At 39.6% G+C, this 17,526-nt stretch overlaps 1 protein-coding gene across 1 annotated transcript in view; it reads right to left on the bottom strand.

Annotated features, from left to right (window-relative positions):
- ARFGEF3 (ARFGEF family member 3) overlaps positions 1 to 17,526 on the bottom strand; it is a 197,664-nt gene that overhangs the window by 99,523 nt on the left and 80,615 nt on the right. Inside the window, exons 6-9 of the mRNA XM_067701951.1 lie at positions 12,356 to 12,478; positions 9,042 to 9,084; positions 6,829 to 6,907; positions 120 to 224 (exon numbers count right to left, since the gene is read on the bottom strand). Coding sequence (XP_067558052.1) covers positions 120 to 224; positions 6,829 to 6,907; positions 9,042 to 9,084; positions 12,356 to 12,478 — 350 coding nt within the window. The remainder of the gene's footprint in view (positions 1 to 119; positions 225 to 6,828; positions 6,908 to 9,041; positions 9,085 to 12,355; positions 12,479 to 17,526) is intronic.

Raw genomic sequence — 17,526 nt, forward strand, 5'->3', positions numbered from 1 at the left:
ATAGATGAAATGGCCAGTGAGGCACGGATGCCCTGGGAAGGGACCCGCAGAGCCAGCTAGAGCGAGCGAGCCCCCCAGGTTGGGGTGGAGCAGGGGTCGGCGTCAGGATGAACACTCACCAGATGAGGTCCGTGAAGCCTCTGTGCAGCCGCATGGAGGAGGAGGAACTGCTGAGCACGGACAGAACGCACTCCAGGTACAGAAGCTGCAGCTGCTGACTGTCACTGCAGAGAAGCAGAACCAACATACAAATGCACACAAGGTAAAGGCGAAACTAAAGAGGCGACGTGTGGAAAACACTTGGGGAAATGTTAGGTATCACAGGGTGTTAATTTTGGGGTAGGGGGCAGTGGTAGTGTTATGGGTTGACTTGTGCCCCCCCCCCGCTTTCATATGCTGAGGTCCTAACCCCTGGCACCTCAGAAATGGTCTTATTTGGAGTTGGGACCTTACACAGGTAACCAAGTTAAAGTGAAGTTATTAGGGTAGATCCTAACCCAATACGACTGGTGTCCTTATAAAACAGGGAAATTAGGACACAGAGATACATAAGGAAGGAAGACAATGTGAAGAGACATGCGGAGAAGACGGTCGTCTACAAGCCAAAGAGCGAGGCCTCCCAGCCCTGAGAAGGAACCAACTCTGCTGACATCATGATCTCCAATCTCCAGCCTCCAGAAGCACGAGACAATACATTTCTGTTGTTAAAGCCGCTTGGTTCGTGGTACTTTGTTATGGCGGCCCCAACAAACTAATACAGTTAGGATGATTTTTCTGTAATAAACTTTACTTTTTAGAACAGTTTTAGATTTACAGAAAAACTGAATATGGTATGAAAAGTGACCATATTTTATCCACCCCTGCACGTGGTTTATCCTGGTAAAGATGTTATTAACAACTTACCATTAATGAACAAATTAACAGCTACCATTAATGAACAAATATGGATATATTGCCTAAAGTCCACAGTTTATTCCAGAAATATTAATTTTTAATGTTTAATTGTCTAAATATGTTTCAGATGTTTTATTGTACCATGATATCTTTTAGATGATTAATGCTTTACTAACTTGCATTTGGTTTTTCTTCTTTATTTTTTTGAAAGCAGCGTGGTTTTTCAACAGACGAATTATTTTTCTCATAATTATTACTATGGGGTTCCTCAATAGAACCAGATTAAAAAATAACAGATAAGTTTATGGGATGCACATTTTCATACCTGGATTAAGTTTTCTGCCTAATCCACCAGAAAGTATTAAAATCCAGGTCGGTGGTCTTTCTGACCATCACTTGACTCATAATTAAGAAAAATAATTATTAAATGCCCTTACTGAAAAATGTCTATCTTTCAAACTGTCAGTCAAACATCACAAAACTAAAATAACTATAAAGAATAAAGAGTCTCAGTTTCTGAAATCACTGGAAATAAACCCAGAGAAAAGCTACAAGCAGTCAAGTTCCCTATGAGTACATATCAGCAAAGCGTGCTGCAGCAATATGGCAACCCCAAGGCATCAGACTTGGTGACAGAGAGAGCTCATTGCCAAGGAAACTGGCCTGGGAGTCTCCTTGGAGACTGAATGCGGCAGCTTTTCTGTGGGCTGCTGCAGCCTGGAAAAATGAGTACTCGTGGCCTGGCACGCGTCATGTCATTAGAGGAGCACCTTCCATGCATGCCCCTCACTAGATACACATATGTGTGTGTACGTTTCATATTTGTCTGACTATAGACAGACGAATCTGTGAGATGCACAGGGCAGAAAGGAGCCTAGAAACTAGCCAACTCTTTCAGCACACACTAGGGAACATCTGCCTACTTAGGAGGGCTGTGAGTCACTTCGTCTGGCCTTTTGTTTGAACAGGTTGAGCACCTACTGGTCTCACTCTCTGCTCGTCTCTGGATTTCCTCCCAGGCCCATGATCCACAGAGAACAACTCTCATGGGTAGACCAGTGGTCCATGAAGGAGAAGCAGTGCAGCCCTGGCAGGGTTACTGTGACAGCAACCTGGCAGCACATCCTCGATTTCTGGAGTTCTTAAAATTTTGTTTTGCTCTGAACTATTTTGATTTTGCCTCCCTTAGAAACAGATTCAAATTTAGTTAGAAAAAGGAGAGAGGGAGTTGCATAAGGAGTAGAATGGAATTAGAATACACAATATGAAGGCTCAGCCTCGCCTCATTGATTCCAAGTTGCCTCAGTATAGATTCCTCTCCGACATTCTGTACTGAGAAGAGAGGGAAGTGGGGAGAGGGTGGTGGGAAACCAATGGGCAGAGAATGAAAAAATATCTTTCTAATCCCAAGTATCCTTCCAAAAATTCTTGGATTTAAACAGCATCACGTAACTCAACTTGCCTAATATAGAGCTCTATTAATACTGCATCTCCAAGGCATGTGAGTTAACCTGTGTGCCTGAATGCATTTTCTGATTTCTCCTGAGAGACTGAACATATCATGAGTACATACCCCTACAGAGCTAAAGACCTGTGAGGTATATCGGCATTGATTTTGGGAATGGATATTGGGTGGGAAGTAATGACCGTGGTGTGATTTCAGAGGAAGAACTTACTTAGAAGGTAGGAGAGGTGTCAAGTTTAGCCAATGGAAATAAAAGGAGTTAAAGTAGTAAAATCAGAAGAAACTATACAGATGTGAAAATTTAAGGAGAATTAATAGAACCACCAAAGTGAAAGCAGCCAAGGGCATGGTATTATCTGACCAGGGGGTGTTAAACGTCTCCCAGAGAAGCTGCACTAAGCCTGCTGCACCCCAGCTTCTGCAGTAATACAACCCCCAACTTAGGGCAATGGAACCATGATGGGAAAGGCCATAACCAAACAAGGAGAAGAGTCTCCAGAGGCAGAATTATGATAAGGAAATTGCTTTGATAAAACAAGCAAGACTATGAGAATCCTATAAAAATCATTAAGCTCTATAACAATATGCCCAAAGCCATCTTTGATCCAATGTCCAATGAGAAATCCTAGAAAACCATGTGCAGGTCACGTGACTTATTTTTTTTTCCATTTAAAGCCTATCCCTGAATCATATGGTTTAGAAACGTTTCCATTTTTTCAGTGACTGATAGAAATGTATGACCTTTAGTTTCTAATACACATATGTGAGCATTTGTAATGTACGTTTGTGCATTGTATTTTCCCAACAACCTTCAGTCAAATTTCTAATGTAAGAAACTCAGTGTTCCTAAATGCATCACCAACTAGAATTAGCACTGATAATTCTGAAAGCAAACAAGCTATTTTAGAGCTAATATTTATCAAATATTTATTATGTGCTGTGCAGTAAAAAAAAAAAAAAAAAAAAAAATTCCACTTATACCGGTACTTCCTAGAAGATATCGATATGAGTGTCTTTAATAATAATTATACAATAAGCGTAACTTTGGACTGTTTAAGGTAAGCCAAGTTATATGGTTGCCCTATAGGTAGGGGTCCCTGTAGGTGACATTAGAGCCATCCAGGTTTTAAAGAACCATGAACTGAATGAACCCCAGATGCCAGGCAGGTCCTTACTAGACTTTGCTAAAGGCTCTTTCTGGACCAATGAACAATGGTATCATTTATAGACCTACAGACTTGTTCTAACTTCTCCTGATGGCTATTTAAAAATTATTAACGGCATAATTACCATGAACTATTATTAGCACTTTTGTAGCACTTAAAAACTTTTAGATTTTTCCCTTAGCAAACTACTCAGAAAAAAAGAGTTTAATTTATTAGTTTTCCCTTGTCAGCACACTAATGAACATAGCCTTTAAGTTTTTCAAAATTTCGGTGGTCTTTGTTTTATTCCCCGACAAGGCTAAGACCTGAAGGGGTGGGCCAAGAAGAAGAATCCTTGACAGCTGGCAACAGCCATCTTATTAGTTGCTACCAGCCAGCTGTGTGTTCCCCTGGGGAACAGAAACAACTGCACAGAATGTTAACATCAGATGAGGACTCTCCACAATGATGATGTAACAAGATGAAAGCAAATCGACAATCAGATTTGAACAGAAATTTTTTAAAAAATCTGTACAATTACAAAAATGACCAAATATTATCCTCCCCTGTAAGTGACTCCTGCTGCTTCTCCAGTGACAACTCTGACTCCCATCTGGCCCTCTTGTCAGCTAGATGAAAACTAGGATGCTCAATGCTAGAATTGTCCCTTGCTTTCTGACAGTAGCCAGTCCTTGAACAGAACCCCCAATTCCTTTAATCCGCACCAAATTACCTAACTCAGGTTCAAATTCTATAACAATTCCTAATACCCACCCTTTTACTGGATGTCCTATCATTCGCATAGTGTACAGGCTCCCCTACTGCAGCAAGTTAATAACCCTAATTCTGTTAACCTCAGATGTTCCTGGTGATCTTGGGTTGGTGGGCACTGACAGTCTTTTAGGTTAATTTTCTCATTCCATCCTTACAAAAACCCTAACATATTTTATATTACTAATATTACATATTTTATATTATTAATATTATATATATTACTATATTATAATGATTATAATGCAAATTTAAAATATTTTGAATAATCATTAAGCATATCAATATTAAAATTATATTACGAATATAATTAACATAATGTTACTTTATTATAAATATTATTATAACATAATAAAATATTTTATATTACTAATTTTTTATATTACGAACTTTTTTTTTTTTTTTTAAGCTGTACGCGGGCCTCTCACTGTCGTGGCCTCTCCCGTTGTGGAGCGCAGGCTCCGGACACGCAGGCTCAGCAGCCATGGCTCACAGGCCCAGCCGCTCCGCGGCATGTGGGATCCTCCCAGACTGGGGCACGAACCCGTGTCCCCAGCATCGGCAGGTGGACTCTCAACCACTGCGCCACCAGGGAAGCCCACGAACATATTTTATATTACTAACATATTTTATATTTTATATTACTAATATTATATATATTACTATATTATAATGATTATAATGCAAATTTAAAATATTTTGAATCATTAAGCATATCAATATTAAAATTATATTACAAATATAATTAACATTGTTATTTTATTATAAATATTATTATAACATAATAAAATAATATAACGTGCTAATAATAATTAATTATAGGATCAATAAGCTTAGGGTGGTTGAGCTCTTTGCCCAAAGTCAAGAGCTAGTAAGGGGCCTAACGGGGGTTTTATCCCAGGTAATCCAACAAAGATAATGCAGTTGAGCCAATAGTAATTAAACTCTGATTGTCTCTCAGGAGAAAACAAGCCAATGAGAAACATATTCCAGCTCTAACAGCTGGCTCTGCCAAGATGGACGGGAACTGGGCAGGGGTGGTGAGAAGTTAGCACTGGAAGAGATCGAAACCCCGTGCATGGATGAGTAGAGTGAATATATAACCTATCCCAGCCTGGACACTGTTGAGAGTAAAGGAGGGTGACTGTAATCATACACAACGGGCACAGCCTGGCACCGTCCCAAGGCAATCAGGTAGCACGGGGTCCCTACAGATGGGGTCACCGTGGCTGGGGTTAGAGCCTGCAGGTTAGGATGCTCGTCTGAATCCCAGCCCTACTGCTCCAACCCTCCATGGTCAGGAAGAGGGGACCTGAGTGGGGCACGGGAGCAGCCAGGTACATTCCATGTACATTCCCCCCGAGGGAAAAATAATGCCCATACCTGCAGCCTGCCTAGGGTCCTGGGGTGGGAGAAACTTGAAGGTGGGGTGTGGAAGAAGTTAAGCGCTATTTCGTTTCGGTTTGTACTACCTATGTATTAAATAAATCTCTTCATTTTTTAAGTGCCTGATATAAATTGAGCTTAATTTGGTTAAAATATGCAGGTGACCTGGAGGAATGATAGATAAATTGAAGTAGAGACTATTCGACAACAACTTTTAAGAGTAGTTTTAAGCCTAGCTTAAAAATAATCCTGAGTTTATGAAGAAACAACAACAACAAATTTCTGCAGTGTTTCCAGCAAAGTGAGAGAGCTCATTCATGTCTGCAACTGGACAGTTTCTCGTAGCTCATTACCATATATAAAATTCTATAAGCAAAAGTTTTCTGAATTATCAATTACTCTAGTTACCAGTAAACAATAGTTTAATGTGTCGTCCCCAACTCAAAGGGCACTTCAGAATCCTACCATGTTGTAGAATGTTGCAGTTAATTATATGTAGCTGGTAGAGACTTTCATCTCACCTTGGCAAGTCTGGCCTTTTTATGATTTGTCTTTACTACAGATGCAGAAGTTATCAACTTACTGCATGGAGAGTTGGAGCAGTGGACGTCACAAATGAACTAATATCACTGATTAAACTGTCATGCAAATAAATGAAAAGTATATAAAAATCAGAATAACGCACTTTTTAAAGATAGGTGTGTGAGTTCACAGGCTCAGGAGATGTTAGAAGAAATAGAAAAGATCACACAGCCCAACCTGGCCATTTAGCAGAGGAGGAAGGTGCAATAGCCGGATGAGAAGGCTTACCTGGAGCCATAGACCTGGGACGTGCCAGGTTAGGACTAGCCCTCATATCAACTAGGTCTTAGCCAACATTTTTTCCACTCACCTCCATGCTCAAGGGATTAACTCTTCTGCAAGGTATTGTTTTCCCTTTTTCTCATCAGAAAATTGCATCCTTCAGTAATCGTATTTGGTCATGTGGGCTTGCCCAAGATCACTGAACACATGCCTCAGGAAAGACAGTGAACTGCTCAGTGAATACCAACGGGGTGGTGGGAACCACTGTCCCTATGCTCTGCAACTTTAAGTGATGCTGCAGGCAAAAGTTACTTCAGAAACAGTCCGTTAACGAATCAGAGCACCAGTGTTGAAGGCACTTACTTGATGGCAGCTTGGAGCTTCTCACACAGAACAGTGAGCACAGAGACAAGGTCATCACAGAGGGACTCTACGGTTGACCCTTCAAACAGAGGAGGTGACAGGCATTAGACATCGGCAGGGGGCACTACAGGCTTCCTCAACAGTCCTTCCCATCTTCTGCTTTCGATACTTTCAGGACTGGAAAGATGATTTTCAGATGCTGAGCCTTCCTCAGGTTACCAAAAGGGTCACAGAAAAGAATTAAAGGACTGATTATCCCATCAGTCCTTTCCAAAGTAAAACACCAAGATAGTCCAGGAAGGAAATAATAGACTATTCATTATAAGTAAAATTCACTCACACTTAACAAAAAAGATTTGGTTAATTTAAGGAACAACACAATCAATAACAATTTTATCAATATTTAGGCCAGCAGACTACACATGTATCCCTTATTCTGACCTCTTCAATTTCTGGGTCTCCTGAGCAGACTTGAGCTGTATCCCAGAGAGAGAAAATATGGTGGCATGGAAGAAAGATGGGCTTTTCATACTAGGAAACTAGGGAAAGGAGGCAAAATAAGTTAGTCACCATCTTCACCTATTTTAGCTATTTGTCCAGCATCCTCAGGGTACGTGGCCTTCACTGTTAAAGGAGCAACAGCCACGGTCAGAAAAAAATTTCCTTTCAAACATGTTTGTGTCCAGAATTTAGCAACAAAACTCCCACAGGAGCACCGAAGTGTATTGGAAAAAGGCTGAAATTTGGAATCTGTTCAAGTACTGGTCCACAGTCTGCTGACTGTGAGCTTGGGTAAGCTTCAGTTTAGCCTTCGGCAAGATGCGATAAATAATAATGAAGTCCCAGCTCTGTTGGGCCAAGTGAAGTAACCAGTGGAAGCATTTGCTTTTTTTTTTTTAAATAAAAACCTGTGGAGAGCTATACAAATGTGCCCAAGTGTTTGATGGATGTATAGAATGAATGAATGAATGAATGACCATGAGGTCAGAGAAGATGGAGAAAAATGGCAAGAGTGTAAGAAGGAAAATAAAAATAAAATTGGAGGAGGGCAAGGGAATGATAAATGGCTGATCCTCAGAATTTAATATTTTAAATGCAGGAACAAATTGAGAAATGATAAAGTACAATGATAAATGATAGTTTAAAATAAATAAAACCCACAAGTAGTCTTGAAACTCAATTTTAGGTAAATTTCAAATGAGTCCATCAATTTTTTTACTGATATAGATTTTAAAGATGCATCCTTAACCAAGAGGACTTTGACCTCTTATTTTAGTTTATAAAATCATCCTACGTTAAAGGAAGACATTATGGGAACTGCAAGAGACAAAAGAGGAAGAGACTGGTGGAAAATCTTGGAGTATACCACTGAGAGCTTCAAAAGGTGAAAGGATACTGCAGCCCAAGAATGCAGGAGGATGTGACTAAAACAACATGCTAATGTGATGCTTTAGAAAATGACTTAAAGCGGTCATTTTTCTTTCATTTATTCTTTTTCTAACTGTGGCTGTTTAGCTACTTCTTTCTCTCTGTTTCATTCCCTGGTTTTTTTCATCTTCTCTCTACCCCATCCCCCCCTTTCCCCATTATTAACTGGCAAAAATATCAAAGAAAAGCAGATTTTTTCCAACATTTTAAAAATTACTGAATGAAATTCAAAATAAAAATTATATTTCAGTATTTCAATCAGATAATTTGAATTTTTCATATCTCTTTCAGAAAACAATACCATCAAACATTTTGAAGAAGTCAAAGTGCTTGTCTGTTGTACGCGGACCTTTATTTTTTCCTGTCCTGTGGGTCAGAATGAAAGTTCCTTACCTTGATTTCACCTGCTACTGAAACTGGGCTGTCTGTCCTTCCCTGTGAGGTGACTCATTTTTCATATCAAAAACTCGGTGTTTCACAAATACCCTTCAGGTGAAATAATGAACCTGACTTCATGAAGAGTGATGTAACTACAAAAACTAGCTTCCAGCAGGAAGGTGTGTGAAGAGTTAATTTCCTTGACACAGCTGGAGCAGGGACAAGTATGGTTGGCAGAGGGTGTAGGAACAGAAGGAAACAGCTGACTAAAGCTAAGCAGAGCCTCCAAGGAGAATGGGGAACTAACCCGAGAGCTTTTACTCAGCGTTACATCCCCACCCCAAGCACATAGTAGGTGTCTTTACACCGGCTTTTTAAACTGAATGCACAGAAATCAAATCCAATACCTTGACTCCTGAATTCCTGCGGTACATCCGGGTTTTCAATTATCTAGTAAGGGAGACACACACAGGACAATTAGGAGATTCAGGCAAGAAAAATCCCGACTGTTAAACAACGGAAAGTTCTAGGAAACAAAGTGTCATCTGAGTGCTCTGGGCTCTGCTAACTTACCTAGGCGCACCCTCCGGCTCTTGATAGCATTTCATTACTCATGGTACTTATGAAAAGGCTGTGATGTCTGAACTGAGTTATCAATTCCAAAAATAACTCATTCAAGAGTCCACAACCCCCTGGAAGTTTAAGGCCCACCCTGCACTTGATCATTCCAGGATGCTGCAGGGCTATGACCTGAGGCAATACCTGCCTAAACAGGTGCGTTCTCTTTGCACAACAATCTGCCCCAAGGTCACAGACTGCACTCTGACTGGCACCTAATGAATACAGATTCTTAATCGTAAGAAGAATCAGGTTCCTGGACTTCAACATACAAGTCCAAGATGACTGCGGGTCAGAAGCACCAGATTCCTAATTGATGGGGGAGTGTATTAACTTCTGACTGTCTGACCAGACCGACCCTCTAGGCCATCTCTAGGTAGGCCTAGAACTATCAGGGTAGAGACAGAACCTGGAGGGAAGGGAGAATAGGAAGGAAAAGACATTTACTGGTAGTAAGATTATTTCCCATGATACGGATAATTCAGTGACTACTGAGCTGAGAACAGGAAGGCAACCCTTCAGTCTCCCCACCTCTTAGCATTGGGAGATAAACAGAAGGCATTTCCATGCCACCTACCAGATATAAATCATACCATAGCACTGATCATTTTTAAACTTGTTACGGGCATGTATTTCTACTCTTCTCTGTTCATAAATTTGCAAGCTCAGCAACTTCTACAGTGTTTTGGGAAATGCTATGTTAGTGCCTACAGCTCAGCACATGGATAAATATTAAGTTCAGAACAACATTTTCTGGAGGAAATCCATCTGAATCATTTTTATGGATAGGAAAACCACTACCACCTACCCCCAAATATTTACATGTGGCATTTTTTTCTTTTTAAAATGTGTAACAACAATTTAACAATGGCTTTTGTCATCGAAACAATTCAAAAATAAAGCTCGGTAATAACTCAGGGTTTCTGAGGCTACAAAATCAAACTGAGTAATCTGCCCTGGGAGCAGGGGTTGGGAGGGGCTAGACCTTAAGCTGAAGATACATTTCATGCTAAGCTTTTGGCATTCTAGATTTATTTCCTTTCCACTGTACTTAAGTCTTTCTAATTCTGAGATGGCCCATGATGTCTTTCCAGGGATGGGTCACGCTAAGCACGATACACATCTTCTACAAGTAATGCTAAGGGTCCCATGGGAGAACATGCAGCCTACTCAGAGTGAGCCTCACCATTCCTAGGGACCACTCCCCTTTAATAGCTTTTTTTAAAAAACCATTCTTAGGTGGCAAAAGTTACCTCTCCCTCTACTAAACATCCTAAGTGCTTCAAATATTAGCATCCTGAGAATCATGTATTTCTGGGACACAATAACAACTCCAGGGATCTAATGAGTAATATAAAGGAAATTAACAGGAAACAGTCATTTTCTATCTCGTTTGGGATCTTGCCTCCGGATGGGGTGAGTCCAGATGGTCAGTGATGAGGGGGACCAGAAGGTTGATTAGCCACACAGTACCTAGGACAGAGGCAGACAACCCTCTACTTTTATCCAGACCTCTACAACCATACCTGTCACCATTGTTACAGAAGAGCAAGATAAGCTAAAAAGCTGAGTCGTTTTACTTAAAACCCCAAATTCTCCTACTTAAAAATTTAAAAATATAACGAAATAAACTATCATAATTGAAATCTCTTTGAAACTACAAAGTTTCATTTAAATGCTTCATCTTAAAGCATTAGTGTTATAGTATTTCCCATCATGTTGCCATTTAGCAAGGATGGAACACGATAATATACTAGTATCAGGACTCTCAACATCTTAGCTTTGTTTCCATTAAGAAATTTTTTTCTCTTAATGCTTTCTGCTTATAGGTTTGAATTTCTTTTAAACTAATATATCTATACCGTCATATGCAAAACCTTAGTATAAATGAAATAGTTTTTAACAAAGTAAGCTAATATAATAAAAATATCTCAAGTTTAAACCATTTTTAATAAAAACTTGGGCTTTAGATACAGCAAACAGAAAAGAAAATCAGTATTTGTTTTTTCAGATTAGTGGATTTAAACAAAAAACAAAAATACACTGGCTGCCAGACTGCATATTAATAACCTGGACTGAGAGTCAGTAAGGAGACTAGGGCTTTTGTTCTGGCTCTTTCACTGATACGCTCATTAATTTTAGATTTCAATTTCATCTCTCTGGGCTTCATCTTCCCCAGCTGTTTTTCTGAGGAATAAAAGAATTTGACCAGATAATCTCTAAGGTTTCACTCAACGCCACGATTTTCTAAAAATTAGAAAATAATTGAAGTTAAAAATTAGAAATGAACCCTTCATTTCTGTAAAATTAATTTCTGAGATATTCTGGATTGCCATTGAGATTTCCTATTCTAAAAAATAACTCATAAAGTGTTCATTTCGGAATACTTCTTGCAGATTTTAAAAGAAGTTTAATCTGAATTATTAGAGGCATTTTTTTTTAAAACACCAATTTTGAAGAGGAATCATCTCCTCAATTAACATTCCCAGGAGAAAACATATACAAGAAGCTGATTACATTTACATTTTTCCCGGGAATGCTCATTTTAGACAAACTGCTGAAGTTTAGAGCAAAAAGCTCGAGTGGGCTTTGATGACAGAGAGAAGACAAATCCAGCTTCTTCCCTGATGGTACCAGCAGGTGAAAGAAACCTCCTGCCCCAGCCTTTTATTTCACAAACAGAAACATATACACCAAGCCTCAAAGCATGTAATTAATTAACTGCTAGTAATTTTGTTTAATTCTGAATTTACTTCTGTTTGTTAATACATCAAAATATTTTTAATAAAATTGTTCAATCAGAGATGTTTAAAACATGATTTTAAAAGAAAAGTGAATTTTAAATTAATGACTAAAAACATGACCGAAACCATAAGGAAAAATAACTCCAAGCTTTGGAGTGAAACAGGCAAAGACACATTTAAAGAGTTTAATTTATATAAATAAATGTTCTTCTGAACCAAGCCAGCCCTTCCTAATGTTTCAGTAGGAAGCAGCCCTGGCAGGGGGAGGGGAAAGCATATAGGATGTGGGACACTTAGCATGCGGTTACACAGAGACACTGGCAAGACCGGGATGAACGTGTGGGTACCGAGAGGCTCACCGTATTCTCCTGCCTTTGTCGTAACTGTAAAGTCAAGTCACTCAGCATTTGACTGAGAGTTGCCCGCACAGCAGTGTTTATACTACGCTGGTGACAGCTACATATGTATGTTTCAATGCACACCTGGTAAAGAAATAAGACAGCAACATACACGATCTGTAGATATCAGTTCATTACCAACATGCTTTGGAATTAATTGGAGAGGATGTTAAATCTCTCTTAAATAGAAAGTCAGCCTGATTTAAGACTAGTTGTCAATGAGTACTACTAAATATGTATTTTAAATCCCTGGGAATTTGTTTTTAATCATACAGGAAAAGTAATCTTTCCCTAAAGATTATCACTCTTAGAAGCTTATTATTCTGAGCATCACAGAAGAATGCAAATTAGTGATTTTTAGATATGCCAAATAATTCTACCTAGAACAAACTCAGGTGGCTAGAAATTAATCAGGAAAAGTTCTCTCCATGACAAAACAGGAACAGAATTTAACTCCTGAGTTATGAAGTGTGGGGAAAGGGTTAATGAAACCCTTTCTCCTCTATAAACAAGTTTGACCTTGGATTAAGTCTCCAGCTGTGTTCTTTTGGAAACCTGATAAAAGTGGGACAGTTAGCTGTGTTACTAGGCAGCATGGCTTAGGGTAAAAATGTCCCCCGATTACTAAGCTGCATCTGAATTCGGAGAACTGTGAACGAACTATAAAAACCTGGTGAGAAGTTTCCCTGGGTGACTGCTGTCATTGATCACACCCTCTGGGACCTCTGCCAGCTGAGCTCATGCAGTTGTTACAGATGATTGGTTCCTACATAGTTGAAACCTGGGGATGCTAGCCAAGGTGACTCTGTACCCACAAAGGTGGCTCTCATCTTTTTGCTCCTAAGCTGACATTTGAGAGCCAGCAACTAGCCTCTGGACTGCAGCAAGGACTCCTGTGAAAGATATATGCCTGCCGTTAACCTACTTCTGTGTCCTGTCCCATATCCTGCTAAGTGAACATAACGCCAGTTGTGGTCTAGTTGGGTCTTGTGAGTCTGAATGTCTAGCTGAACATGAGAGGACTCCCTGATGGCTGCTGCATGGAGAAGTCCCAATTTGGGGGAAAAAAAAAAAAAATCTCTCATTTGATGATGATGTTGATGTTAAATGGCATGACTTTTCAGATTTTATTGCCTCTAGTTCCTTTGGAAGCTATAGGAATGGGCATTGACAATAAATGCATGCTTTAAATTTGCCCACTTTTTCCTCTGCATAAGGTATGTTATCCTTTCCATTTTCCAAGCATATTTAGTCCCACAAAAAGAAAAAAAGGGGGATTTAATGTACCTAAATTATTCTTCTAGGAGTAACTCCAAGACTATCTACAAGGAAAATACAGGGTTCTCACCCAAATGGCAAATTTGATGATTGATAACTGAAACAAGAGAGAAACTAAATGTTAACCTTTGTTGCTGCTACTGCTTAAGCTAGACCTTTCTGCCGGGCCTCATTATAATAACCTTCCTGGTAAAATTAACTAGGTAAAAGTAAATATTTTCTAACAGTTTAATTTATCTCCTATTGAATGCTTAATATTCCAAACGAGCATTGAAAACTCAACAGTGTAGTTGGAAGTTGGCTTAGATTAATTCATTTTAAGTTAAAAAATAAGAGCAAGTTCCAAAATATTTGTTTTTCAAACTACCATTTAGGGTATATCAGTTTTAAATTCATTTTCTTAAACAATCGTGGATTATAATGTACCTGAAGGTACAATTTATACATATTTAGAAAAAAACATGTTTTAATCTTGAAAGGCTTTTACTTTTGCATGTGACGAAATAGTTTAAAAACTGTGAAAATACATCTGAGTGAGGTATTTCACTTTGATGAAATCAAATTCTCCACAGTGTAATCAGGCACACTCGTACTATTTATATCTTAGGATTTAACAGTTTTCTTTAAATCTTATACTCTCCCAAGAAATCTTTATAACTGTTGATCTCTAAATCTCTAAGCTCTGACATTATAAATTTAAGGGGAAATTTTAAGCCTTAGACGCACTAAAGATGAGAGTAGCTATCTGGAGAGCTGAACTATACACTTAACATAAACATGATTTTCCTGAATACTGAGAGCCATCTATATCCTGCTTAAAAAACTCTATCAGTCCCTTTAGACCCAAGAAAGAAAGCACACATGAAGAACTGGATTTGAAGCAACACAAACAGTGCTGTAAACAGATGAACTTCACGAGTGACCAATGCATTTCTTTGAGTTTTAATGTTATCACCATTTTAATGTTTAGGTGCTATTACTACACGTACAACACTGGAAATGACTTATTGCAAGAGGCGTTTTATTAAGGGAAAAGATAGGCATGTTTAGTCTGCTTAAAAAAAAAAGATTAACCTAAGGATCTCATTCTACTAAAGTTGGGAGTATAAATATGGAATATGACAAAAGGGTATCCTTTTAAATATAAAAATGATCATGGGGCTTCCCTGGTGGCGCAGTGGTTGAGTCCGCCTGCCGATGCAGGGGACGCGGGTTTGTGCCCCGGTCCGGGAAGATCCCACATGCCGCGGAGCGGCTGGGCCCGTGAGCCATGGCTGCTGAGCCTGCGCGTCCGGAGCCTGTGCTCCGCAACGGGAGAGGCCACAACAGTGAGAGGCCCACGTACCGCAAAAACAGAAAAAAAAAAAAAGATCATGTATCTGATAATATCACTCTCTTTAGGTACTCAGAAAGAAATGCTTTATCAGTTATCCTGACATCTTCTGAAGAAAAGTTCCTTTAACTTGCTACATTAATAATAAATTGGTAAATCCGAAAGGTTTGCAGAACTACGTTTCCCCTTATAAACCTGACCATTGTAATTCAAGACCAGTGATTTTTCACTTTGTGAATGTTTTTCTTCCTATACCTCAGGGCAGTGCTAAGATGAGCACATTGAATCAGAGAAGCTCAGAGAACACCATGTCCAAAGTCAGGCTGAGTTTCTGGAAAAGGAGCTTATCAGTTTCTTCCTTTCATATATCCTGTATCAGTTCTGTCTCCCCATGCCCTTTGCTTTCGTGGTGCAGAACTGACACTTAAAAAGCCTCAGTCCTGCACCTCTGCCAGAGGCTCAAAGGGCAAGTCAAATACCTTGTGAAAAGCCACAGGCCCCTGATCCCCAGGGAATGCACGAAGACACAGGGCAGTGAGGAGTTTCGTAAGGGACATTTTGATCATTTCATGCATTTGTGGACATCTAGCTTTACGGCATGCTAGACACAACTGAGGGCAAAAACATACATCATTAATGAAGCAAAACAGACCCCGAAAGCAGGAAGGAACAAGAACAAGAAAACACAAGTTTGCAAGCCATACATAAGCAAGTTTTGTATCACCGAGTCAGCAGACTGATAAATAACAGTACTAGGTTACAACCACGGTGTAATCACTATTATTAAATATGAAGCAGCATAGTGGAATGTAGCAGATATTCGATATACATTAACCAAAGTGATAATAAGTTTTAAAGAAGCTGCCACAGCAGAGTTTGCTTAGCTTTACAAAGAACGCATGACCTTCGCTTTGCTGAGCTGTGCATTTACCTCCTCTTCCCTACCCGAATGGGGTTAGTGGCATAGCTTTGGTAAAACAGTGTATGGTACTGACTAATGAGTTCTATAAAGAGAAGAGCTAGTATGTTTCCAACTGGAAAATTTTTACGGAGATGACAATTTATGGTGATAAAAAATAGAAAGGATCAGAGATTAAGTAAGCTACAAGAAAGCAGAAATGTCTCTTATATGAATGCTTGCTGATCACATTAGAACCAAAGGAAATTTTGATGACCACTGTAAGTCTGAACTCTGTTATATCGTGACGACAGCTCAGTGGCTCTGCCGTTCCCAGGTAAACAGCAGTAACGGTATGTGACAGGAGGCACCTCATCAAACGGGTCCTGTTGATGCAGACACACAGGCACACACACATACATACACACAGACAGAATGAACTGAAGTTGCTTTATTATTCCTAAGAAATACCTGTGTAAGTAAACCTGATCCCATGCTGGGGTAGGGAAATTTGCTGGTTTTCCTTTTGGATCTCAACTTACAAGGAAATTCTTAAAGTGCCCAGGCATTTACGGAAAACTCACTGGGACTTCCTTCTTCCTCCTCCATGTTCTTCCTGGCTTCAGCTGGCATATTCAAATGGCTTAAGACCCCTCAACCCCTCAATGCCTGCACCTTCTCAGGCAGAGCCTTCTGCTTTGCCTACACAGGGTCTACCAAACTCTAGCCTCTGTCCAGTGAACCAACCCAAAATGAAGTAGAGGGGATCTCTGCATTGCTCAATGTGTCTTCTAACTCCAACTAAGTTCTTCAAGAGCCAGAGGTTAAAGGAAAGTGGAGAATGTCTTGCAAAGGACTAGTTCGCTCAAAGCCTATCTGGCAGTAAGTAGCCAAAGAACAGACACCTTAGAGGAGTCAAACCAGAGTCAGCAAAGAGGCTGGCCCACGAGGAAGGAAAGAAAGAGTTTCTGGAAGGAAAAGTGGAGAAGCTCCTTAGAATGGGGTTTCCTCAATCCAGTAGCCTCAGCTGGGTTAATGGGGCAGCTTCCTTGGTTGGATTTCTTGCCAGGAGGTGGGGCTACCCCTCCCAGTCTTAAAGAGAACAAGACAAATAAGATGCTTCCAGGATAAATGGACCAAGTAAGTCATCTGTGTACTCTTTTTCCAGGTTATATCTGGAGACTATCTGCTCCTTAATTGTAAAATATTTTATTTGAGGTATGGCTCAGAAATAATGCTTCCACATTAGAGTAAAAAAAAAAAAAAAGGATCACTGAATATTTAAAGAGAAGTCAGCCCAATTAAAATAATACTTTAGTGACAACTAGAACCGTGACATCAGAATCTTTGGCAGCAGGTCTTGAGCTTCAGTGTTTTTTAAGTTCCCTGGCATAACAAGTGGAACTATTGCTAAACTCCATATCCTCTGAGGATAACGTAATGTTCAGAAAAGACAAACTGAGTATCAATATGTAAAGACACCCAAGAAAGTGGCATATGCCCGATGGTCACTTGAATCTACGGTCACGAAAAAAGTAAAACGCATCAACACTTCTGCTTTACATGTAAAACCACCATACAGCCATTCTCTAACTAAATGCCTTGGTAAAGGTCCAAAGTGGA

Source organism: Pseudorca crassidens, chromosome 13 (genome assembly GCF_039906515.1).
Source record: "Pseudorca crassidens isolate mPseCra1 chromosome 13, mPseCra1.hap1, whole genome shotgun sequence".
Taxonomy (NCBI): domain Eukaryota; kingdom Metazoa; phylum Chordata; class Mammalia; order Artiodactyla; family Delphinidae; genus Pseudorca; species Pseudorca crassidens.